This window comes from Oenanthe melanoleuca, chromosome 2, assembly GCF_029582105.1.
Source record: "Oenanthe melanoleuca isolate GR-GAL-2019-014 chromosome 2, OMel1.0, whole genome shotgun sequence".
Taxonomy (NCBI): domain Eukaryota; kingdom Metazoa; phylum Chordata; class Aves; order Passeriformes; family Muscicapidae; genus Oenanthe; species Oenanthe melanoleuca.
Window position 1 is genome coordinate 58,859,213 of NC_079335.1, and position 25,295 is coordinate 58,884,507.

General features: G+C 43.1%; 1 protein-coding gene across 2 annotated transcripts in view; it reads left to right on the top strand.

Moving 5' to 3' along the window:
• The first annotated feature begins 3,330 nt into the window (after window positions 1-3,330).
• The window catches only part of CARMIL1 (capping protein regulator and myosin 1 linker 1), a 187,660-nt gene continuing 165,695 nt past the window's right edge, over window positions 3,331-25,295 (top strand). For both annotated transcript variants that reach the window (XM_056483863.1, XM_056483864.1), the window contains exons 1-2: window positions 3,331-3,770; window positions 7,570-7,667. In XM_056483863.1, coding sequence (XP_056339838.1) covers window positions 3,731-3,770; window positions 7,570-7,667 — 138 coding nt within the window. In that variant the 5' untranslated portion in view covers window positions 3,331-3,730. The remainder of the gene's footprint in view (window positions 3,771-7,569; window positions 7,668-25,295) is intronic.

The following is a 25,295-nucleotide window of genomic DNA, read 5'->3' on the forward strand; positions in this document are numbered from 1 at the left end:
AAATTGTTCCAAGGAGCTAAATTCAGCCCCTGAGACACCTGGGTCTCATTCAGGAGTCTTTGAGACCCTCGTCAGGGGTGTTTTGAGACCCCCAAGGAAGCCAGGGAAACACCCTGGATTCCCACAGGCACTTACGTTGTGATAGTTTGCATCAGTGCCCCTAAAGTGAGGTTACAGGGTCCTGCAAACTTAGCCAGGACTGCTTGGGAGCAGCCAGGGCATAAAGAGCATCTGAGAGTTAGGGGAATGCTGCTGAGATCAGACAGGAATCCCATCTGCATCTGCTTCTGTTCTTGCAGTTTAAATTGAGCACCTCTGTTCTCAGCTCTGCCAATGTGCCTCTATTGGCAGGGAAGGAGGGACAAAAGACAATTAAGATTCAGTTACTGAAATGACAAAAACCCACTTTCTGCCCCCCTTCACAAATTCAGGTTACAAGACAGTAAAACAATTTCTCACGCTAGCACAACATGGAAAGTGGTAAACAGCCACAAGTGGATATGGATGACGTGCTATAGGGGACTGAACTTTTTCAAGCATCTTTGCCAGTGGGAAAGATGCCAGTGACACCTGCATGCCTTGCTGAACTGACTAGTAGAGAATAAGGGTCAACAGAAAAGGATGAAAATCACACCTTACAAAGCCAGCAAACTCTCCATGCTGAGGCTTCACCTGTAAATTGCGGAGCAGAGTTTCTGGAGACTCTGGGAGTTAATTGTTTGGGATCTCTGGGATGGTGTTCCAGTCCTCTCTGCACTGAGACATGGGCCCTTGGGATTAGAAACACCCTTGTTTTACAGGCCAGACTGACACTGTGATAGTGTCAACACCTCAGCAATACTATAGTAGGAGGAGCAGAATCAGCAGCCTTCCTGGGCAATCATGTTCTGCCTCCTGACTAGGGAGCAAGGAATGGGAAACTGCATTTTGCTGATTGAACCTAGTCTTGGAAGCACTAATCCACCTGAGTTTAGTTTGTACCTTCCCTACCTTGAACCAGGTCCAGTCTCCTAAGCACCAAAGCAGGAATTATACAGCAGCTTTGGTAGTGCTACTCCATTAACCTGTAGTGCTGCTAATTAAAAAACACAAACCAAAACAATAAAAGCCCTGCCTGCTGCCATCATTCATTGTTCTTTTCTATTTTTCTTTACACAACCTGGGCTCACCGTATGTGTCAGCTCGTGGTAGGAAATTGGGATGGAGGAGCGGTATTCCAGCAGAATGCTACAGGCAGGCAGGCATGGAAGGAGCTCATCATTTTTGCAGCAGATGCATGCTGAGAGGTCTGTGGACGTCTGGCAGCAGCCAAATAGGGAAGGTCCATACTTCAAATACTGTGTCAGAAACATGACAGTGGTGTAGTAGCATAAGAAACTGTCATGTTAAGAGGTCATAGATCCAAAAATATATATTTCTTGGAGAGCAGGTGAATAATGGATATAATGTAATGGAATACAAGTTATCTTTCTAGAAGTTTTAGCTGAAGAAAGGGAATTAGACTCAATAAATAAATAACCATATGAAATTATAAATTACATAGCTTTTCTTTTGCAGACTTGATAGTCCAACTTTTCCTGCCAAAACAAAGAACCCAAGCCCGGGTTCATTGGTGGAAGTAAGCCTATACGTATCCAGTGAGCAAGAAATGCAGTTTTCTGCTGAGCCACAAGGAAAAATTGGCAAAAAAGGAAGGAAGAGGTCAGCAGGTATTCTGTGTCCATCATAAATGGATGCAGCTTCAGTAAGGAAAAGAGAGCAGAGGAGAAAAGGAATACAGTAGATTTTATTGAAAGATATATATTCTTATCCAGATAAGACTGATTGGCATTGCTGTATATTAAAACCACACAGCTTACTATATTATTTTACTAATATATTTCCTTTTTCTTTATTTTCTTTCAGGAGGTGTTTATTCTTTACATGTAAACAGCAAACTGTAAAGATTGCAAATTGTATCCATCTCGGTAGTAACAGTATCTGTGTTGGTAAAAATAGTCTTTGACATAATTTAGAGATCTGGTTGGTGCCAAGAGAAAACGTGATACATTTATTTGACAAGTGACACCAATTTCAAAGTGGTCATGTTTCTTCTGAAGACCATGGTATACAGCAGTCCATGACACACAGGAGTGCAGCAGTGTGGTACAGCAAATAACTCTTATTGGATTCACATTGTTGCTCTCACTGAATACATTTCAGATTTCTTCATTAGACCTAAGTGACTTTGATCTCCCAGATCCACCACACACTTGTAGAGTGCTTGAAATATGAGGTTTATGCAGTAATCCACCGCTTTAGGATGGAGGGTGACCAATCACAGTCCTGCTGCAGTGAAAATGTTCCTTTCATGAAACCAGGCATCACTGCCAGAAGCAAGCCAACGAATTTCCAGGGCTGCTGAACCTCTTCCCTTGCTCTCATCCAATAAGCATCTTTCTGTGCTTGTATTTATGAGTGCAATTAGGCAGCTCACGTGCTGTGTTTCTATAATGTGGCTGTTAACGCATGACAAAAATCCTCAATGGCAAAGTGCAACAAGCAAAAAGGCTGCAACCTGTGGATTTTAATTTGGTCCTGAGAAAGGAGACACCTTTGGTTCTCTTCAACGTAGCACAGGCTCAGCAACACCGAGGCTCCCTGCACCAGGAGTTTGCTGAGCCTTCTCTAGCCATGGCGTTATCTCACAACAGGTGCCGAGGCAGCCGCCGTCCCCATGGAGATAAGGTGACGGAGCGAGGGAGCGCAGATGAGTTCTAGACCAAAGGTTAGCCTCCAAGTGATCCAGCTTTTCTGGAAAGGAATTGGGCAATCCCTTTCCTAGACCTGACGATGACAGCCACCCCCTTCGTACCATAAGCCCGTTTTAGTGTACCCAGCGGAGGACTCCCGCGGGGCACGGGCTGAGGAAGGCACGGTGTGCTGGGGCTATCGGCGCTGCCGCCGCAGCCGCAGGGGGTCCCTCGGTGGCGGGGCCGGGCCAGGCCGGTGTATCCGCGGCCGCCGGCAGATGGCCCCCGCCGCAGCGCCGATCGCGGCAGCGGCCGAAGGAGGGGCGGCGTCGCCGCGCTAAATCGCCGAGCCCGCTGCCCTCCTCCTCCTCCTCCTCCTCCTCCTCCCTCGCCGCGATGGCTTCCTAAGGGCGATGCTCCCGGCCGCCGCCGCCAGCGCCTCCCGCTCTGTGGCCGGGTCTCGGTGGGCGCGGGCGGCTCCCGGCGGCTCCCGCGCGGTTCGGGGGCCGGGCCGGGGCGCGGGCTCCAGCCCTCCCGGGGCGGGGGCAGCGCCGCCTCCCGCCGGTGCCGGGCGGGGGAGCCGGGCGGCGCGCAGGCGGGAACGGGGGAGCCGCCGCTGCGGGGGCCGCCGTGAGCCCGGAGCGCCGCGCCTGACGGCCGCCTGCGGGCCATCCATCCCTCCCTGGAAATGCCCCTCCTGGCCGCGCCGGCAGCCGGGGGCGGCATGTAGCGCGGGGGGAGCGGGCTCCGCGGGGCGGGAGAAGCCCCTTCCCTCCCTTCCTCCCTCCGCCCGCGCTCGCAGCCGCGCACACACACACACACACACACACGCCGCGCTCCGCAGCGAGGCGAGGCGCACGGCCGGCCCTCCTCCTCCTCCTCCTCCTCCTCCTCCCCCGCCCGCTGGGTGCATGCCCGCCTCGCCCGGCGCAGGCACGGCGCGCCGCTGAAGCAGCCCCGCCGCCGGGCACCCCCGGGCGCCGGGCAGCGCCGCCGCCATGGCCGAGGAGAGCTCCGACGTCCCCAAAGAGTTGATCGGTAAGGGACCGATGGCGGCGGGCATGGGGGGTGTGGAGTCCCGGGGGAACGTGCTGCGGGGGCAAGTTTGGAGGCCGCCGTGCGCGGGATGCAGCGCTGCCGGAGACGGGGCTGGGGGGAATCCGGGGGTGGGTGTGTGGAGCCGGGGAAGCGCCGCGGGGGCTCCGCGCGGGGCTGGAGGCACTCGGAGGAGCCGGCGAGGCCGCGGTGCTGCGTGCGGGAAGGGGCGGGCGGGGGCTGCGGCGGGCAGCGGGGAGGCGGCCGCGGGCAGGCACTGAGCCCTCGGGAGCCGCAGCCGGGCACCATGTGTGTCCCCTCTCCGGAAGGGTCTGTCCGGGGTGCCGGCAGGCTGCGAGCATCGGCAGACACGCTGGGAAGCTGCCCCGGCACCCCGCGCCCCCCGCACCGCCGCCCGCCCGGGGCACGTCCTCGGAGCGCCTCAGCCTGGCGGCTCCACTCGGTGCTTTTCTATTTATCCCCCGGGTTTTGCGTAGCTTAAGACTCGTTTTCCTCTGTACTAGGAGGGAGTGAGGGTATTTGTAATTGAAGTTCTATGGCCCCATGCACACGAGTCCCCATCCTGCATGGTATACGCTTGGGAACGCGGTCACAGGTGATGGCGAGGACCCTGAAAATGCTGTCACCGCTTTTGGGGAGTTTCCAATAAACGGATCGTTGACGCGGCGTGTGTGTAACCAGTGCCATTCGGGGATAACAGCTCTGATGCTCTAGCCCCTCAGCTACCTTGTTCAGGTCGAATTTCCTTTGGTTTTTGCCTGTTGAAGAGCTATCTAAAGATCTCACCAGCGCTAGAATGATAGATGGAAACAGAAATTTGTCAGGCAACAAGGTACACGTTGCATTGAATACAATCCTTCAGACCTTAGCTAGGTAATTTACATTCTTGCATTTACTACAGTTTTGTCAGTCAGCAAGTGATTTAAGCATTTATCAAATATTGGTAAAATCTGCGTGGACGTTTGCAGCTGCTGCAGATTTTTTTTTCTGTAGTCAAAATAGCTTATTTTGTAGTCCTTTATGTCTCCAAACCATGTGGTTTACAGAGAGACTGTAGTCTATAGCTTACTGCTAAGAAGTGATGAGCTGGGAAGTGTTCTAGGAGTATCTGTGGTCAAAACCATGGAGTTTTTCTGTTTTAAAGTGGCCAGGCATGTTTGAAGTGCTAGTACACAGTATTTCTTACCATGGGTCTGCACTCTAGCATTGTAGGTGAGGTATGCTGTGCATTACAGGGAAGAATGAGGTGGGCATCTTCACACCTCCTATTTTGGTGGCTTTGGACAATCTTGAGTATTACCCCCTCCCCCCCAACTCCCAGCCCTGATGCCCTGCACCCACTCAGCTTGGTTTGTCAAGGGCTGCTCTGGGGTGTGGGGATCTGTTCGTGTAGATTGGTTTAATTTCTAGCAGTATTTTGGTGTCTGCATGTTAAAAATTTAACCTTTAAATAGGCTTTTTGTAATAACCATGTTTTGAGAGCAGGATGAAAGGATGTGCTTTAACGCGGGGTGATTGGAGTGTGGAGATTAAACTGGGGGTAGGAGTGTTTGAGCTGCAGTTTTTGTTCTGTTACTCACTTCCCGTGTGACCTTTGTCAGGTCTCGTAGGTCATAGTCTTCAAAGAAACCCTCTCTTACTGTTGGCTTGCCTGGATCCACTCCTCCCAGGTGGATGTCTGAAGTCTCCAGCATTAGAAATGAATGAACACTTTAAAATGTGAACCTTAATGTTATGTTTCCATCTCTCAGTCTGAACATTTACTTTGTGAGTCCACTTGCCACCCAGTGTGGAGGGAATTGTCTTCAGTCCTGTGGAGAGTATCTATGACATCTGTATCTTAGCTCTTTGAAGTAGTGTTTCTAGCCTTTTCAGGGAGATAGAGCCTTGTGAGGAGCTGACATCCTGATGATGTTTTGTGCAGTCTGGGGTCCCAGGTCCCTTCTCTCTCTGTGGCTTGTTGGAGAAAGAGTGCTGGAGCTGAGGGCTTGCAGTCATTCCCACTTCTGCTGTGTGGGACCTGTGGGACAGCAAAGGGAAGCGTGTCATTCCATGCAGGTGCATCAGGAGGAAGTCCCTTCCTAGATGTAAGCTCTAGGAGCTGTTTGTGGGAGAGGAGAAACCGAAAGGCACAGGCTGCAAGTGGAGGTACAGTAGCAGAGACAGCCAGCAGCAATTCCTTCTGCAAGGAGACAGAACTTAATGAAAAAGACTCTGTGGTCAGCTTGCTGCTGGGTTCCCAAGCAGGGGCAGAAAGGCCAGAATTGGGCATTAGCCATGGGAGAGGAAGTTCACATGGGGCTGGACTTTCCCCCGGGCTCCGCTTACCTGGCTGCTCCGGGATCTCGCTCGCAGCCTGGCTCCCGACCAAGCGGTTGCTCCGGGAGCCGGCGGCGCTGGCTGCCTGCCACCGGGGCTGCTGCGGGCTTGGGACGGGCTTCTCGCTGGGCAAGCCGCTGCTACCGAGGAGCTTTTGTTTCCTGATAGGAAAATTAAAATTCCTGGGGAAAAAAACATGCCGATTCTGCAGAAAGAGCTCTTTCTGGTGAAGAGTCCTTCTGACCAGCCACAGCCACGTTTCTGACTTGCACACCCTTCGGCCCTGCAGGCAGAACACTGTGGCCTGGGTTAAATATCCAGGCTTAATAAATAGTGTGTTGTTTGTGCTAACGTCTTCTGACTGCTGGATTAAAATTGTGCAGAAAAGCACTATACAGAGCACTATAATTAAAAGCCTTAGGAATAGCCTATTATCTTTCATTTTTGCCTTTAAACTTAAGCGTGCCCAAAGGCAAAGTGTATGTGCCTGGAGAGGGTGGAGACTTGCCTTTTACAGATGCCTGTTGTTGGGCTGGAAATAGGTTAATGTGTTTAAAAGATTTCTTTCTCGTTCCCTTTCAGTGGGGGCTGGGGAGTGAAACTTACAGAAGGTGCCAAATTGGCTCTTCTAGATGAACTCCTCTGTTTATCTCTCAATTACATCAGTGTCAGAAGTTGTATGAGCTTTCTAGACACAGTTCCCTGTGTGTATGTTCCCTTCAGGCCAGGGTGCAAACGTTCAGGGGAAAAGCTGGTCGTGCCATCCTTGGCAGAGACTGTGTATACATGTGTGTGCATGCACATATTAAAACATTATGGCAACTAACATAACTTTGTGTTGGCACCATGGAGTGGCTACGTTGTTGCTGGGATTTGGACCAAGACCAACGTTGCCTCCATAGCATCCTCTGCATAGCTGCCAGGTGTTACTATCTGGAAGTCTGCTCGGTTTGCTTTGCTACTTCAATGCACGGAGTGCAAAAATGTGTGAACAGTTGCTCTTCCATTGCCTGACCCACTTAGCCTCCCTGATATTAACAAGAGGCTGAAATTTGTGCAATGCAAGGAGCTAATTTGCTTTAGTAAGCTTTTCAGGTACAAGTAATAGCAGTGAGGAATTTGTTGTATTTTCCCAGAATGGAGCTATACAGTGCTCTGGCTTGTCTTGGGAATGCTTTTGACATGTAAGTAGTGATGGAAAAAAAATACCAAATTGTGCTTAGAATCCTGGCACATGACATCAATAATCCTATCATAATAGACACAAATTATTGTGTAGATGGCATACTTAGAAAATTGTTCTTGTGTTAGGTTGTGTTTAGTGCTGGTGCACGTGCATGAGACTTCCATGAGTGCAAGCAGTTGTACAACATAACTCTGACTCTTCTGAAAACAGTGGCATCTGTTTCCTTCTTGTGTTGATACTGAAGGTATTTAATTAAGATATTTTCTTTTGTTTCAGAAAGTGTCAGGGATGTTATTGGGAGGAAAATCAAAATTTCTGTCAAGAAGAAAGTAAAGCTAGAAACCAAGGGAGATAAAGTGGATAACAAAATATTGGTAAGTACAATAGAATGACTGATTACATATGTGAAGGAAAAGCCAGCATCTTTTCAGAAAGCATTAATTCTCCTCTGGAAGTATTCTTTGAACTTTGTGTGTGCCATAAGATATCCATGTAATTTATTTTCCTACTTTTTCTTGCTTTCACAATAGCCTGCATAGGAAGTTGGTGTGCAGCTGTGCATGTATACACACACTTGTTTATAACTGAGTTATTTTTCAGAGTTTTGGATATTGTGTTGTTGACTGATGATAAAGCAAGCTGTTATCAGAACCTGTTCTAAAATATTTTGCTGCCTTTGCTGGTTAGGTTTCCTGTTTACATTCATAAGAATTTTAAGTGGCCAAGAAATGCAAAATGTAGTATGTAGAATTAATTTTGAGAATCTGAAGCTGCTATGCAGTGAAGAACAACAGTAAAACTGTTGGGCTTTTTGAACTCAAATGACTATTTGTGTGTTTTGGTATTCTCTGTTAGGTCAGACATCTGTATTTTAAAAGAAATGCTTGATGTGTGGGATTCTAAATTGTTCTTAAAACTGTAGTGAAGGAAAGTGTCAAATTAATCTCACTTAAGTATGCTTTCCTGTTTTCTCAAGAATAGTTTTGCTGGCCTCCCTTGATAGGAAGAAAGCTGTGGTAATGAGCCACTACATTTGCATACTATCTTGAATAGCAAAAAGACTTGAAACTGTATTTCCTTGCTCTTTGGATACATTTCTGTCAGTAGAACTCTCAGAGTAACAAACACAAATAAGTTCAATGCTGCTATAGTATCTTACAAGATATTTGAGATTTGGGGTCTTGTGTTCGTGGTCTTCCATATTTGAAAGTTTTGTTGCCAAAGCTGTTGTTACAGATATTAGGTACATTCTGCATACAGATGGGCTATTTTGTCTTTCAAAACTGGAACTTTTTAATCACTTCTGGATTATCTTCTTAAAGTATGTGCTGCTATCCCTGGGCATTAAGACTGTAGATAATGGCTCACTTTTCTGTGAGAGCTGCTACTTAAGGAACTTGAAATATTTTCTGCTTAATAGCTACCCATGTTATATCTAGTTCCTTCATTTACAGTTTCTGTCCTGGAAATAGATTGAATATGAATGTTGATTGATTGTCTCTATTTATTTGAAAGCCATGTTTATAGGGAAGGCTGATAGGTTTCACTGAAGTGGTTACACTTGATTGACTTTTTGACTTACGTGGCATCATAACTATTATCAATAGTGAAAATATATTGTGGAAATACTGAAATACTGTTCTGAACTCATGGGACCGAGAAAATGTCAAGCTTTGAATCATCAGTGAGGTTTCTGAGGGATGTACTACTTGGCAGTAAAATGCCTAAATGTGATGACTTAGGTGTTTTTTCTCTCTTTAATCTCTTAAGCCCTCAGGTGGGGGACTTTCACCTTCCATGACTGAAGAGGTACTGAAAGGGAGAGAACCTTTCAGAGGTTCATGAGTTAATGAGCACTACTTGTGTACAAACATGTCTTCAGTGCACAAGATAGGTGTTTCAGGGGAATGATTTGCTGGATGTTGTCTGGCATAAACATTTGTTCTTTGATGCAGAAATGCAGAGGATTTATACTGGTGAGGAAAAAATAGTTTTTATTCTTGGAGAAATTGATTATTGATTGCTGGAGTTGGATTTTGTATTTTCCTTTGCTGTAGAGGAAAACTGCCTTTTGTGAAGCTCTATAAATCACTAAAAATGCTTTTTTTACAATGTTTCTCTGACTGTGTACATCTTTATGTGGGATTGTTTGGTTTGGTTTTTTTGTTTGCTTGGGTTTTTGGGATGTTTTTGTAATTTTGGCAAGTTTTTTTTTTCTTTTTTTGCAGAGGTGCTGAATGTTGTCTGCTGTGGCAAAGGCCTGTAGAGACTGTGGTTCACTTTGGGGATGCAAAGTTCTATGAAATGCAGAATGCTCTGAAAAAAATTACACCAGAAACACCTAAAGTTTGGTACCTCAAATTAATGGAGACTTTTTGGCCTTAGTGTGTTGGCACAGTCTCACCTCTTACTACATAGTAGAGGGCATATATCCTTCTCTCTTTAAAAGAGTGGTGCTGAAAATAAATAACCTTGCTTCAGAAGTATCTGAGTGCTTAGTACTAAATGCTACAGGAAATCTACCAGCAAAATGAAGAATTTCTGTACTCTGAGCTGGAGCCTAAGAGTATTCAGTAAATAATGCATACGGCCGCGGTCTGACCCGAGCGGGTAAAACCAAGTTGCTGTGCCTTGGGTGAGCCTGTCAGAAGGAATGCTGAATGAAGTGTTGGCAGCAAAAGCAGCTCAGTAATTAAAGACTCTATCCTTAAGTGAACACACCAGAGTGATTGCATGGGCAACCTTCATGCCAGCACTCCTGGACTCCTGAGAGCTCAGAGTTGAAACATTAATCTTCTGAGTACTGTCTCTTGAGTGCACGTGTGGCAATGGATTGTTTTGAGATGGGGGTTGCATTTTGTTAGAAGTTGGGTGTTTATAAGCAAATTAGGTGCCATACTTTGGGTCCAGCACTTAATAGGGAGAAAATACCAGTTGTTCTCATCTAGCTAACCCCAGAGCTGTTGTGAAATGTGCTCATAGCTTTAGAGGAGGTTGATCACAGAGGCTGGCAGTGAGCCCTGACACCCAAATCTGTGCTTTAATTAAATGATCTCTCATCCTTTCCTCCTAGGGAAATCCAGCAAAATCAGTACCACTTTAACAAAGGGAGATTATTTAAAAATGACTGCACTTGGCAGGTAACTATAAAAACACTTGACCTCTGGCCCCGTTATTCATAGTGTATTCAAGGTACAGAGTACTAGAATATGGATGTAACCATCTACTTAAATCACTCTGCTGTAGGAAGTTCCTCTGATAATTATGATGGAAATTAGAAGCTGAGACTAAAGGGAAAACCAAGTGCAAACCCCCTGGTGTTGCTTGCAATAAGATCCCAGTATTAAACTGATGAAGTTTAGAAGAAGGTGGATAAAGACTGTGCTTGCCTTAAGATGCTTTGGGTGCCAGAGTTTGGAAATTATGTCTAGGAATCTTGATATAAACCAGATTTTTTTCAGTCTGCACAAGGAGTTTGCTGCCTCAGTAATCTCAATCTGCAGTTGTTTAGTTTTTCAGTTAGTCATAATGATGCAAAACAGTAAACATCATGAGCTGCTGAGCTGCCTCTGGTCTGCTGGCAGCAAATTTCACGTGTCCAGGAGGCAAACGGATATCCAACCCTGAAAAGGCAATAGCCAGCTTGAATAGGCAGAAAAATCAGTCCTCAAGCGATTAGGGCTAAACCCCAGTCCCATCTGGGGACTCTGGTAGGGTCAAGCTGCCATTGGGGAAAGTGAGGAAACATGCAGGCATATAGGAGACCTTGAAAAGTGCCAAGTGGAACAGACATCCTGGGACTCCCCAGTGGGGCACAGTGCCACTGTGGGCTGGGGAGACACTCTGCAGGACTGGGGGGGCAGCTGAGCTCCCGTGGTCCCTGGGAAAGTGATCAAGTGTAGGTGTAGCTGTGGTGTTGCTCAAGTCAGAGCTGAGTGCCAGAGCTCTGAATCAAGGTGGGGAGCCCTGGTCAAGGCTTGTTCCTGCTTTTGGGGTCACATACCTGTGCTGTGATGGCTGCAGGCAGCCCAGCTGTGGCAGAGCCCTTGAGCAGGCTGCCCCAGCTGCCTCAGCCAGAGGCAGAGTACTCCTGCAGGAGTGGACCCAGCTGTGTCTGGCTTCCATGCGATGCTCACAACAGTATTCTGACTGGGTTAAAATAGATGAAGACGTCACTCTTTTCTAATCAGTGGAGGATTGCTTTGGTTTTGTGTGATTGTTTTGTTTAAACCTGGTTTCTTATAAGGACAAGGTTTAAGGCATCATGCTGAGTGCCCTATGGTGTTTTTCCTTACACTGACAACTTCTGACCTTCTCTCCAGTTTCAGCTTAAGCTGATGATATGGAGAGGTCTCAGTTGATAAGAGGGGAGTGGGGGGAGACAGCCAGAAAAAGAAGAGAAACTTTACATCTACTGCCTCTTCTGAGGCCTCCACCATCAGGGATCAGGCAGAATGTCCTATTGGTCTCTGCAAGGTATTTAAATTTTTTTTTTTTTTCATTTTCTTTTTTTTTTTTTTTTTTTTTTTTTTAAATCCAGAGGCTTCAGTGACTGTCAGGTTGTCACCTGCAGACAAATGCTGTTAGGGGACTGGCCTTCTTAGCTTTGGTGTTTGTGGTGTTGCTTCTCCCCCTTCAAAATAGCCAAGATATCTGTACATAACTTTGCTGATTATTTCCTCCTGCCTTTTCTTCCTCTCAGATTTATTGAAATTAGCAGCAAACATTGAGAAGTTAAAATGTGAGCTAAAGCCAATATGTGAAATAAATGTGACCAACTCCTTATGAAATGTTGATGTTTTTAGGAGTGGTTCATGACAGGCCAGAATTCAGGATTCGTCTTCTTTTTTGTCTTTACTATTAGAAAAAGAGAATATTCCTGCTCTAGTTGCTTTTGAGATTAGTTTTCCTTTCCAAAGTATTATTATTTTAGAGATAAAAGATAAGGAAATATTGAAAGGGCCATGCCTATATGTTTGGTCGGGTTTCTTTGCTTTGTTGCTGGGTTTATTTTGATTTTTTTTGTTTTGTTTTGTTTTTTTTCTAACCTTAAGGCTATAGAATAGTGTGATGTGATGTAGTGACCAAAAGCACTTTATTAGGGAACCCCATTGAGGAGTCTCTGTTACAGTTCTGCCCTCAGTCATTTACATTCTCTTTGTTAAAATATCACAGTGCTACTTCTGAAATTGAGACAGTTGCTTTGGCAGGTGGCTTTCCTTAAAATGTACTGTATGCCCAACATAAATTTACTGGGAGCAATTCATATGTCCTTGTCACTTTCTCTGGGACATATGTTTCCATAGGCTTTTAAAACAAAAAAACTGAGTTGACTCCTGTCAAAGAAGTTTATATTTTTTCTGTGCACATGGTCTGAGATTTCATGTTCTGCTTCTAAAGATTCTCTTATAAAGACTGGAATTCTATTTAAAAAATAAAAACTATCTGTGTTTACTTTCAAAGGAGCAATTATGGCTATTTTGTGTGCTCTCCATGTGGCTTCTGAATACTGCTTGAACAATGTGGCTGACTCTCATGAAGCAACAGAGAAAAAAAGCCTGTAAGAGCTCCTGTGCCTGTTCAGCTATCAGGGTGGCAGTCTCTGGGTGCAGGCAGCAGTATTTTGCACTGCCAAAACTATTTTGGGATTAAAAGCTCTTTTTCCATTGCTCATCTTTTGTCTTGATCCATCCATGATACTCGGTTTGAATAGAGATGAATTTCACAACCTGCCTTAAAAAATATGCACTTCTTTTAAACCACTAAGAACATGAAGCTCTCAGGGTTGTCTAAGGTTGGTTTTACATAAAATGTGTGCAATCTCACACATTATAACATGACAGCTGGTGTGTGATAATGATGTTAAATAGGGACATTCTTTAAAAATAATGGTGTTTCCTCTTCCCTGCCCAGAACATAGATTGTTATGACATATATCTTAAGTGTCTCTTTATGAAGATGAAAGGAGGTAGGTGTTGGTACATCTCTCATGTCAGGAAATCTAAATGAAGTGAGGTAGAGTAATCAAAAAATACTTAGATGTGAAAATATATTTTAATATGTTTACAAGGTGCCTCTTAGGAAACAACTGAACTGTGTCCTATAAGATTGTTACAGAGAACTGAAATAAGTTTTTATTTCAGTCATGCAGTTGCATATTTTATTTAAAAAAAAATACACATGTGCAAGTTTCACTGAAATTTGTTTGTTATTCCATGATCCATAAGGTTACTTTGGTGGGACAATCTACAAACCTAGTATTCTGGAGTACTGTGTCCAGCTCTGGGACCCCCAATATAAGGGAGACATGGACTGACCTGTTGGAGTGAGTGTCCCCAGGGATTCTGCCCCTCTGCTACATGCTTGTGAGACCCCAGCTGAAGTGCTGTGTCCAGCTCTGGGGCCCTCAGTGTAAGGACATGGACCTGGAGTGAGTGCAGACAAGTACCATGAAGATGATCAGAGGAACTGGAGCACCTCTCTTATGAAGCCAGACTGAGAGAATTGGGTACTTAAAGTGAACTTATAAGAAAGAAAAGGTCAAATTTTTTAACAAGACCTATTGTGATAGGAAAAGGGAGAATGGTTTCAAACTAAAAGAGGTTTAGTTTAGACTAGATGTAAGGAAGAAATTTTTTATGATGAGAGTGGTGAGGCACTGGAACAGGTTGCCCAGAGAAGTTGTGGATGCCCCATCCCTGGATGTGTTCAAGGCCAGGTTGGATGGGGCTTTGAGCAGCATGGGCTAGTAGAAAGTGTCCCCACTCATTGCAGGGGGCTGGAATGAGATGATCTCCAGGGGCTCTTCCAACCCAAACTGTTCTATGGCTTAGTGACTCAGTGGTTAAATGAATTGTTTAGATAGTGTGTGCAAGTGCAGAAATTCAAGATGATTTCTTGCACCTTGAGTATAGTGTGTTCTTTCCATGCTTTGGGAGGACAGAAATGCAGCTTGCTTTTTGCCTTTTCTTTAGTTTTGGGCAACTGGTACAGGCAGGGAAAGGAATGAAAAAGGGACTCCTTTTTCAGTGCCTGAAAGCACCTGCTGTTGCCTTGGCTCATGTACTTTGCATTTGCACACTTATCTGCAGTGTTCTGGAAGGAGGAAATGTGAACATGATCTCACTCTTAGTTTCTGCTTTTCTGTACACAGATCTAAGAGTTATTGGCATAAAAAAATGTGGTAGGAGGGAGGAATCCACTGTGGCTCTGAATTGGTCATGGGATCTTTCCTCCTGTCAATTTTTTGTAACCCAATTAGAAAGCATTTCCTTTTTAAGCTGCCACACTCTTTTCACTTCTCTTGCTGAATATATAATGTACCAAAGTGGTTTGCTAATGTGCTTTTGCTTTGAGAGGGCCTGACTTCTTGTCACCATTATTTATGAAATTGAGCTTTCCTAAGCAAGGATTTTCATTGAAATCTGTGCATAAAACAGGCAGAAGACTGATTATTACATATCATTTCCCTGAAGCTGAAAATAAAAAATAGAAAATGAGCATTAGGGTCAACTTCTTGTCTCAGTCACTCTTTGCCATTGGTGGCTTTTTTCCCCCGAGAAAGAGAAGACTTGGAGGGCAACATAATGTGATATTTGATAGACATATTTTTGTGGGGGGTTTCTTTTATTTTTTCTTTTTTAAAAATTTTATTTGTGTGGGGTTTCTTTTATTCCCCCCCACCCTTACAGCTTGATTTATCTGCCTTACTTTAAGAAAAGATTTCTCACGCAGAGAATGTGGTTCACTTTGTAAGTAGTGTGGAGGAGGACACAGTAAACTTGGAAAAAGGCTGCAAGGGCTGCTAAGTGAAAAGTTAGTGCAGTGTACTGTGAAAAATGCTTCTTGTTGCTCAGAGTCCCTCCCTTCAACCACTGCCGTGCTTGAAAATTGGTGAATGCCACTGATTTGTTTGATTATTAAAATTCTTACTTTAGCTCACCTACAATTCCTCTTCTTTTTTTTTTTTTTCTCATGGTGGTGGTAATTTAATTCTATGTAAAGTAATTACAGGCCCAGGATATAAAATTAGCTTTTAAATTTAGCTGCTGTTGGTGGTGCTCTGTACAGCTACCTGAGTCCCCAGGCTGATTCCTGCCCTTGGTCCTGTCTCATCTCTCCCCATTTCTGAAGCCTATACTCTGTGTCAGCTCATGAGTGGTATCTTTGTCTTAGTGATAGCTTCCCTAATCTCATTATTTCAGATGACAAACTGTTTGGATGCAAAATGTAATTATAAGAGCGGGATTCTTATAACCCTACATTCCTGAAACAGACTTAACCAAATTAATTGGCCTGCTGGATGGGAGAAGAGAGACCCTGGCTCAGGGAGTTGGGGTTGCAGAATAAGATCTAAATAGCTGTGGCATGTGAAATTTAAGACTAGCACAACAGCTCAAGTTTGTGCTAAGAAGCTCAGAGGAGTCTCATTGCTGGTGTTGATAGAAATTAAAAGGGTTCACGGGTCCTGTGAGGCTGTTGGAAAGGTGTTTGCAGGGCAGAAACTGTCGTCAAGTGAGGAGTAGCTCTTATTCAAACAAGATTTGTTTCTGGATCTTCTTTGCAAAGTGTCCTTTATAAAAAAATAAATACAAGAATTGTTGGTGTGGATGTTGTGCTGACAAGTGATGTTTGCAGCCCTGCATACAGTAGAAGGCCTGTGTGACAGCAGGATGTGCCTCAAGTGTGCACATGGAGATGGAAAATGGAAGAGGAGATCCTGAGTCTATATTCCCCTTAAGATTTTCATCCTGCGTTGCATTTTCAAATGGTGCTTATTTCTATGCTTTTTAGATTGGTTGATAACTAATTCTTGCCCCTTTCCAAGCTGAAGCAGTGGTTAGCAGTGTGCTGCCTGGAGGTAGGCAGTGGTCTAGAAGCATGGAAGTACTCTCTTAGTCAGGGCTTAGGAAGCTGAAGTAATTTGGAGAAAGCCATTTCTAATTTGTGCCTCAAAGATGCTTGCCAGAGGCATGTCTTTATGGAGTAGCCACTTAAGGTACACATCACTTGAACAGCAATCCTTCCCTCCTACCTAAGACTTAATCAAACCACTGCTTTTGTAGAGCTCCATGAAATTCTAAGGATTTGAGCCAGGTTATAGAGACCTATTTCTTGGGGCCAGGGAGCAAAACAAGAGGGTGAGATAGCTGCTGCAGAGCAGTTTCTGCTCAGATTTGATTAGAGGAAGTGAATGGCTGTTGACCCCAATCTGAATTGGGAGATAGGGCAATGCTGTGTTTGTTCAGGGTCAACCTTTGAATGAAAAGGCTTCTCCCTCTCTGTCTTGAAGGCCATTAGCAAGACTGAAACTATTCACAGAGAACTACTGATAAAGGGGAAGCCTTTCAGAGGCTCATCTCTTAACAAACACTGGAGGCTGATGCTTAAGAATGATACCTTTTACAGCCATGTATGTGAGCCTCTACTCCAATGTGGAGCTGAGGAGCTTAGGAAGGGAGCAGTGAAGGTAGGTCAAAACAGATATTTGGATTTTTAGTGCAGCTGGCTTTAGATGGCAATCTCCTCTTTTGGTATTTACAGCGTTGCAAGTAAATATTTGAAGAAGTATTAGCTCTGTTAGATACTGGTGCTTTGTTGAGTAATAATTTCTGCCACTTTGGTAAGTTTATTAATATCCCAAAACTTAATTGTGCATTTGTTATTATAGCATGAAAAATGAATTTTAAATATAGCAAGCAGTTTTCTTGACTGTGCTATTCTTCACGTCTGCACTTTGGAAGTGGCAGAAAAGTACAGGCTTTCTCTTTTCTCATCTCAAGACAGTGCTGAAATCTCTGCATTTTTGGTAAAGCATATTGATGTAGTCTGTATACAATTGTTGCATACACTATGGGTATCTTTATGTTCTCTTTCTTACCTTGTGTCTTCCTTTTTACTGTCCTTCCATATCCTCAAAAAAAAAGTCCCTGGAAGCTTTCCTGTGGCAGATTGCTGTCAGGACTGGGGTTTGTTTTTCACTCTACTTCTTCTCACACTAGTATTCCTATTTTTCTAATAGCCCATATTCTCCCACTTCTGTTCCCTTTCCTTACAGAGATAAGACAAATATCCCCAAATTCCTCAGTATCCCTGCAAATACAGGGATGATGGACTGAACATGATGTTGCTATGCTAAAAAATATTGTAGGCTGCCATAAACTTACTCTGTATACATTTTTATCTTCTCTTGCTAGCCAGGTTCTCTGCTTTCTTGTTCTACAATTTTATCAAAGTCTATGCTAGGTCAATGTTATTGTGTCAGTTTGGTTCATGCTGGACATTACAGTGTTCTTATGAAATTCAGATTTAAGTTCTTTCCATCTTTCCTAAAGCAGCTCTCTTGGGTTAAAAAACCCCCGACATAACAAAAAAAACAAAAAAAACAAAAAAAAAAACAAAAACAAAAAAAAAAAAAAACAAAAGCAAAAAGAGCAAAAACTCACCATTAAACCCCAAATCAACTGCTAGCATCTCAACAAAGTGCTGTGCAAATTGTGCTTGTCCTGAGGGGAGGCAAGGCATTCTGATGGATACAACTTCCTTGCATTGCTCTCTCCACAGCCCTAGGTCCAGGAGCAGTTGGGCTGAGAAAAGGGGGAAAGTTAAAAGAAAACAAATAAAGAACTGTAGTATAACATGGCAATTTAAATGTAATTAGCTGATGTGGATGGTGCCAGAGCAGTGTAAAGGATTGTAAAATAGCTTTAAAAGGGTTTAATCTGTGAATACAACGTTTTGTTATCCAAGTTTTATAGTTTTATCTTTACTTTGGGAAGACATCCTCTATGAGACTTGACTCTGCTGGTGGAATTTATTTTTTGCAATCTGTACTATTTATTTCACATGTGATTTCAAAGCCAGTTTTCTACCATTTACTTGCTTAGCTACACCATATTGGCAAACTGCAGGAGAAGCTGAATGCTGATTCTCTTGGGGTTCTGTGTAGGCATGTCAACTGAAGTTTGGGAAAGCTGCTTATCTGGAGAAGAGTGTGTGTTCAGTCCTTAGCCAAACACCAGGAAAAGTCTTCAGCAGTGACCTAATACACAGGGACTTACATTTTTTTGTTGTTTTTTTTTGTTTTCAAGTTTAAACTTGCTTGTTTTTTTGCCTACACTGAGTACTACTAAAAAAAGCTAAGAGGTGCAGCTCTCAACTCTTACAGGTTGGGTGTTCAAATTAGAAAGATTTCACATGGTTGCAGGTTTATGGTGACACTGAAAATACATTGCCTTTTTGCCTTCTCATTGTTAAACTGTGGCCCTTTCCTGCTGACAAAGATTTCTGAAACTAGGTAAATGCTTATTGTAAGGGTTGGAAGTATATTCTTCCATGTTAAATAGTTTGAAAACATTTAGCCAAAAATAGAAAACCTGAAAATACTAATTTCATGTGATATTTCCATTGTGGTTCAATCCTTTTAATATATTTCCTGTAACATTATTAGATGGTCCTGCTATTGTTTATACGTGCGTGAAATTGTGTGAAATTAAAATTCTGCAGGTTTTTATGAGACATTAGTTTATTACAATGTATCCTTAATGCAATTTTAGTGGGTTTTTGTTCAGCTTGAGGGCTTAAGTCTGCCCCAAATACATTGTTCTTCTATTTTATTTTTTCCATCTTTTCTCTGTCTTATTTTTCTATTTTTATCTTCCATTGTTTATTTTAGAATATTCCTTATGTTGCTTTTCTGTTTGGAGTGTCTGTTTCCTCTCCCCATAAAGACGATTGTAGACAATTCTTTGATATCAAGACTGGCCTTAAGGACATACTTATAATTGAAGGAAACATTGGCAAGTCAGCTTCTTGGCCTCCCCCTTCACCTCTTAATCTGCTTCAGACTCCCACTTCTCTCTGGGTTGTGATTCCTGCCATGCCCATGGTGCCTCTTCCTCTGGCTTGGAGCAGCATGAACCTTGCCTGGAAAGGGTCAGGGAACTGTGCTTGGCACAGAGCACTAGGAGCCAACTTTCCTCTCCTTCCCTGGGAGCCAGAGCTGCCTGGTGCTGGTGCTCTGTGCCTCAGAGCAAATCAGGGTGGTGCCTGAGAGTGGGAATGCCATTGTGCCTGTACTTTGAGATGAGCTGCACAGAAAGCTTTGCTGTGCAGTAGCCTCTCTCTTTCAAGTCCACAGCGTGGCTGTTCTCTTGTAACTTTGTGCAGGGAAGCTGGAAGGGGGCTGGAAGAGGCTGGACTGTGCTGGGGAAGGAGGTGTTTCTGCTTGCACAATTCCTCCTGTAATGCTAGACCTCTCTCTTGCCAAAAGCAGGAATCTGCATGGCATTGCTTGGCTCCAAGACATGATGGGAGAAAGGGATTCACTGGTTTCACTGCTTTCAGAGCATGGAAGAATTGAGAATAAGGGAGTCTAACAGAAAGACTACTTGCTCTCTCCAGCCTTTTTACCATACATCTTCTATGAAGGGCCAGCCCCAGAAATGTTTTCCCATGTCATCTTTTTTTATTCTCTCTTTATTGATAGTACTTCTGTAAAATCTCAGCTTGTGCAAAAGGGAATATATAGTGTGACAGAACTACCAAGAAGGAGTAACTTTCTCCACCTCCCTGCGTCACTGTTTTTGAAGTGGTAATAGCAGCTTTTCCTGGAATATAAAGAGGAAGAGCTGGCAGGGGACATGTGGCTCTGTCAGAAGCCTGGCAGGAATTAAGCAAGCTTCCTTAGTTGTTCTTGTATTTTTATGTTCTCTTCAAGTGTGCTTTCCCTGGACCCAGCAAAAATACTGCACTGTTCTCACTGGGCATTAGTTATTGGTAAAGTAATTTGAGAACCTTTGGGAAATTATGTTATTTTCATATGTTTGTTTATTTACTTATGCCATTGTAGTTACTTTTGAAAGAAAATTTCTTGTGGTTTCACAACTTTTGAATAGGTTTTATTTCTGTAGGAATACCCTTGTGGGAAACTTAGCAAACTGTCAGATTATAGAAGTGTTTTAAAATAGGGCACACAGATACTGCTCCTCTCTTCCCAAAAACTGTTTCAGGCTGTACATTAGCCTTTGGGTTCAGTTCTCTTGCTTAATATCTGATATAATGAAGTAGGCTGAAAAAATCCTTGAATGTATAGGGTCCAGATACATTTTTGCAAAGTTGAGTTGTTTTGTACGGTGTGGTTCTTGCCACTTAGTATCTTGAAAGACACTGAGTAAGTTGGGCAATCGACTTTACATTCAGGATATTGGATGACCCTCCTTTGGGGAGCAGAAAAGTTTTTATAATTGACCTTTGGATAATCTGATGGCATTGTCTTAAGAGGAAAAAAAAATACATGGTCAGGTGGAATTGGTCTTGCCATGTCATTTAAACTTCTGTGGTGAAAATCCATTAAACACCAATCTGTTACATTTTTGGCTTTCTGAATAATCCATCTGTTCACTTATGCTGAACTGTATCTACTTAAGATGTGGCCAAAATCTGATTTTGGTTTCTTTGCTGTAATCTGCTATGGTGTAAGAGCACTCTCAGGTGGCTTTTGGACCCCACACACTTGCAAGGTGAAGAATGTCCCTGTCCAGTATTTCTTGCACAGTCCAAGGATTAGTGGATCTTTCGCTGTGTGATGGAGCCAAGCCAGCTGGACAAGGCATTAGGTTAATGCTTGGGGCATTTTTGATGCATTGACATGAGGAAATTTAGTATCTGGGTTACAGCAGCCTCTGGCTGTAATATTTAGTTGATGCTACTGTAAGAAAAATACTCCTTTTCTAATTCTTCTTTTTTAATTCCTCCTGTGATGGAAAATCTGTCCTGAGCTGATTTTAGCATTACATGGAGGTAAAGATTCATAGTGGTTTGCAGTTATCACTCTGGCACAGAGTGATAAGGTTGCTTTCAAGCATCTGTAATGGAAATATTGATGTTTTTCCATTCCTGTAGGTAGAGTTCATGCGTAAAATGAATGTTGAGCTTTATGTGTGCATAGTAATCACCCCTCCCAGGAATGTATAGCAATGCCTATAATGTTGCACAAGTTGATGCTTTAGATGGGTTTGTGATGTAAAGAGCCACTTTGTTATATATTGCCCTATGTATCACATATAGATTATATAAATTCCAAAGATTGTAATGTTATACTCTTATTTTAAGGTTAGTAGAGTAATTGCAACAAGAGGCAATAAAATCAAATCTTCTGAGCCCAGCATGCTGCCTCTTGCATCAAGACGGTGTTCAGCTGCTAAATGTGTTTTTCCCCAGACAGGGAGTGCATCTGCAGATTCTGCAAGGCCCATTTGTTTCAGCCTGAGCACAGTCCTCTATTGACACTTGCTGTGAAATACCATAGCCCAGTTCACCTTCTGTGCCACCGAGTTCTTGTAGCTTTATCTTCTTAGTTTATTCATTATTAAACACGTGCTTTCTGCTTCACAAGTGCTATAAAATCCCTTTCACTGTGGCTGAACCCAAGAACCTCTGCTGAGAGTCTAGAAGGGTTATCAATTTTTTTTTTAATGCAAATATATGCATTCTTGCTTTCTGCTGAAGTGCTCTTCAGACCAGACTCCTTAACAGTCTGGTAGATACTCCCTGTCCTTTTCTTTAAGCCACATACTCATGAAAAGATTTTTCCAGAAACAGAAAATGAGAATATCTCATGTGTTGGAAAAATGTTTCTAGAGGTCTGATAGTATGTTAGCTCTACATGAAAATGAATGTTCATACTGTGTAGTTTGTATGTTATTACATACTTTTGTATTGATGTAGCTGGTATGCAGTCCCAATTAAGAACACAGAGCATAAAACTGAAAGGTATGCTTTTCTAGCATGGGCCACAAGAGTTCTGGATTTCTGAAGCTGTATTTTTTAATTAACTGAATGTAGACTTATAGTTGAAGTTTTTTAGGTTATTTGAAGTTCTATGATTATTTGAGAAAAACATACAACCCAAGGCTTTGGATTTCCTTTCTAAGCTGTATCTTATGTAAGCACTGTTTTGCCTTTCAATTCTTATTAGGCATGTTCTGACTTGTTTTTATTATATTTTATTCATCCTTTCTTAGATGAGCATTCTAGTATTTGGGAGCTATAGACATACCTGGTACTAATCCAGGACACCCGGTTTTCCACCAAAGGGAGAACAATAGAGATGGTTTTGATCATCTTGATCTTGGTTTGATAAGAAAGGTATCTTTCCAACTACAGGCCTTTTGCTTCTGATTCTTCTCAGAAAATATAGCTATGGCTTATTTCTAGCTCAGTTTTCACCTGTATGTATTTACTTGTTTGCTTGAAAATAATCAGTTTGGGACTGTAAGAGTCCTTTTCTATCTGATTCATCTCTTGAGTCAAGAGAGGTAGCCTCAGGATTTCTCCTTCAGTTGGATATAACACCAGGAATGACCTGGGACAGCAGTTTTGCTATCAGAGATAGCAGCAGTGGAAGAGCTGACTCTTTCCCTAGAAAAGAACAATGAAGCAGATAGGAGACTGTCTGAAGGATATTTGAAAGCAAGGCCAGGGAGAGTGAGATCAAGGCCAGAGCAGTTACTCAGACTGCTGAGTGAGCCTTCTTTTTTTTGCTCTCTGTACTTGACAAACCACAGCTGTGTACCTTGTCCCCCTCCAAGCAGCAGAGGACCTGTAAGCAAAGGTACAAGTTTTTTTTCTCAGAGCAAGGTCAATTAAGGTTTATCTAACTGGGTGAAGAGAAGCTGAGAAGTGAAGGAGTCTTTGGGTAACACAAGTCTACATGCTGAGTGCTTTTTAAGACCATTATTAGTAAAGAAGTCCAAGAAATTGGACCTTCCCACACCTCAGACTTGTAGGTTTATCTAGTCTCAACTGTGATCATCTTAGCAGTCCCACAGATTCACTTTTACCTGGCCAAGGGGCAGCTGTACGTCTGCTCCAAGCCCTACAGCTGCTGAATTAGCTGTCAGGTAGCCATGAGCATGGCAGGTGGTCTCAAAATGCTGGCTATCAGAAATCAGTTCCTCCTGGGTAGGCTTTTGGTCTCTCACTCAGTGTTGAAATGGTGGAACAGCTCCCTTTGTGTCATAACATCTCCTCAGAGGAGACATGCTGGATTCCAGGATCAGTGTGCTGCTGGTAGTCATGGTCCTTGACAGACCTGGAGTCAGCACTGGTTTGGTTTGGCTCCAGATGCACCACTACCCCTTTTTGCTAGGGAGTGCTGGTTCAGTGCCAAAAGTGTGATTATCAGGTGAACACTCTTCAGTAACTGGATCTGTTGAAATGCTTAAGTTTCCAAGGCATAAGGTCAAACTTTCCTTTCTTTTTAGTTATGGGAGCGCTAACTGGAACCAAGTGTGTCATCTGCAGTGAATGAGTAATTGCATAAATTTGTATCCTTACCTCCTCTATGTGGTCATTGTGTTTATAGAAATGCCATGGTGTTTGTTTTTAGGTGGATTTAACACCATTTCTTGAAAATCTCAGGCAGATGTGCAGAGCTCTTTCAGCACTCACTGTTCAGAGGCTTGAGTCTGCCTTACTGGGTATTTGTTTGAATGTTTTTTCCACACCCAAACGTGCAGATGGTGGAAACATTTCTGTTGTGAATATTGATGTTTGTCTTCTGTGAATACTTATGGGGCAAAGCCCCACTATAATTTCTGTGGGTGCTTTTTCAGTAAGCTTTGTTTCTCAAACATTTTTGGAAGGAGTGAACACTTGTGTGAGAACACTAACCTACAGCTGCTGGTGCTTGGTGAGAACAGTGTGTGGTTGTTGGCTTAGCCTTGCCCTCTAAAAACAGTGCTTTACTGAGATATCCACTGCTTTTGTTCTTTCTGCCTTTTGTCATTTTTTTGGAGAATGATTGTGAACAAATATAAACTGGAAAATAATCCACCCCTTTTTCTTTTTTTTTTTCTTTTTGGTGCATCTGGTATCTGACAAGATAGCATTGTATCAGTACAAAAGGATGGCATTAACTCCGAATTGCACTGCATTTTATCTGCTGGGCTTATTGGTGAAGAGTTAGAAAGTTGGGATCTGGCAGCTTCTAGTGACAGAAAGCCAGAAGGAAAATCTGTTACCTTAGGTCCTATTGACAGTCGTTTCTGCTGTCATGCTCATTTCTTTAGATTTACTGGTAATAAAAATCAGAACAGCAGTTCAAAGCAGTCTATTGATAACTGAGTGAATGTTAACTATGTTTATTTAATAGCATTAAATACTGAGGTGCAGATGTATAAAAACCTCTGGGCAGCAGCATCCAGTAATCGAGTGGGGCTGTCACCTATTACAGCCATCACATAAATCATCTTATACCTGTTCGTGCTGACTCTGTACCTTGGGTCTTCCCCCCACGTCCCCAGACCAAGACAAATCAAATCAGTGTTGTTTATTCTTCCCTACCAAATTAAAAAGGTGATTATTTGCATGGAATGAGGGGAATGGTTTAATGACAGAATAGGGTCTTGAATCCTGGACTTAAAAATGTCAGGTTTCAGCAGCTGTCTGTTTTTATAAGAAGGCAGGCCCTTTTGGAAAGGCTTCTCTTTGCAGCTGGGAAAACACACATCGAGCAAAAATACAGTTTGAGTTGAGCTTAACAAACCAAATATTTTTTAAATAATTGGTTTCTTCCAACATCTTCTCTGTCTTCTGATTATCTAAGTTATTGTGGTGTAGTTTTGATGCTTTCCAGTGAATTCCATGTGACAGGATCTCCTGGACAAGTGTTTTCTTTCCCGGGCAAGTTAGTGTCCTTGAACACTAATAAGCTGTGGTATTCTGGGAACTTTGGGACAGACATAGCCACTGACTTAGACAAATAACAATCTGTAGCTAAAATTTTCTCTCTTACACTTATATAGGCTATCCTTCTGCTTTAAAAACGCTTTTTTTTTTTTAATGATATATATATATTTTTGCTTGTACATTATAGCAAACTATTGCAATATATTATCAAAGGGAAAACCTACCTGAAGGGAATTGTCTCAGAGTCTCTGACTCTGATAATATCACCTGTAACTAAGATGTGAAGCTCTTCTCTGAAGGAAATCCCTATG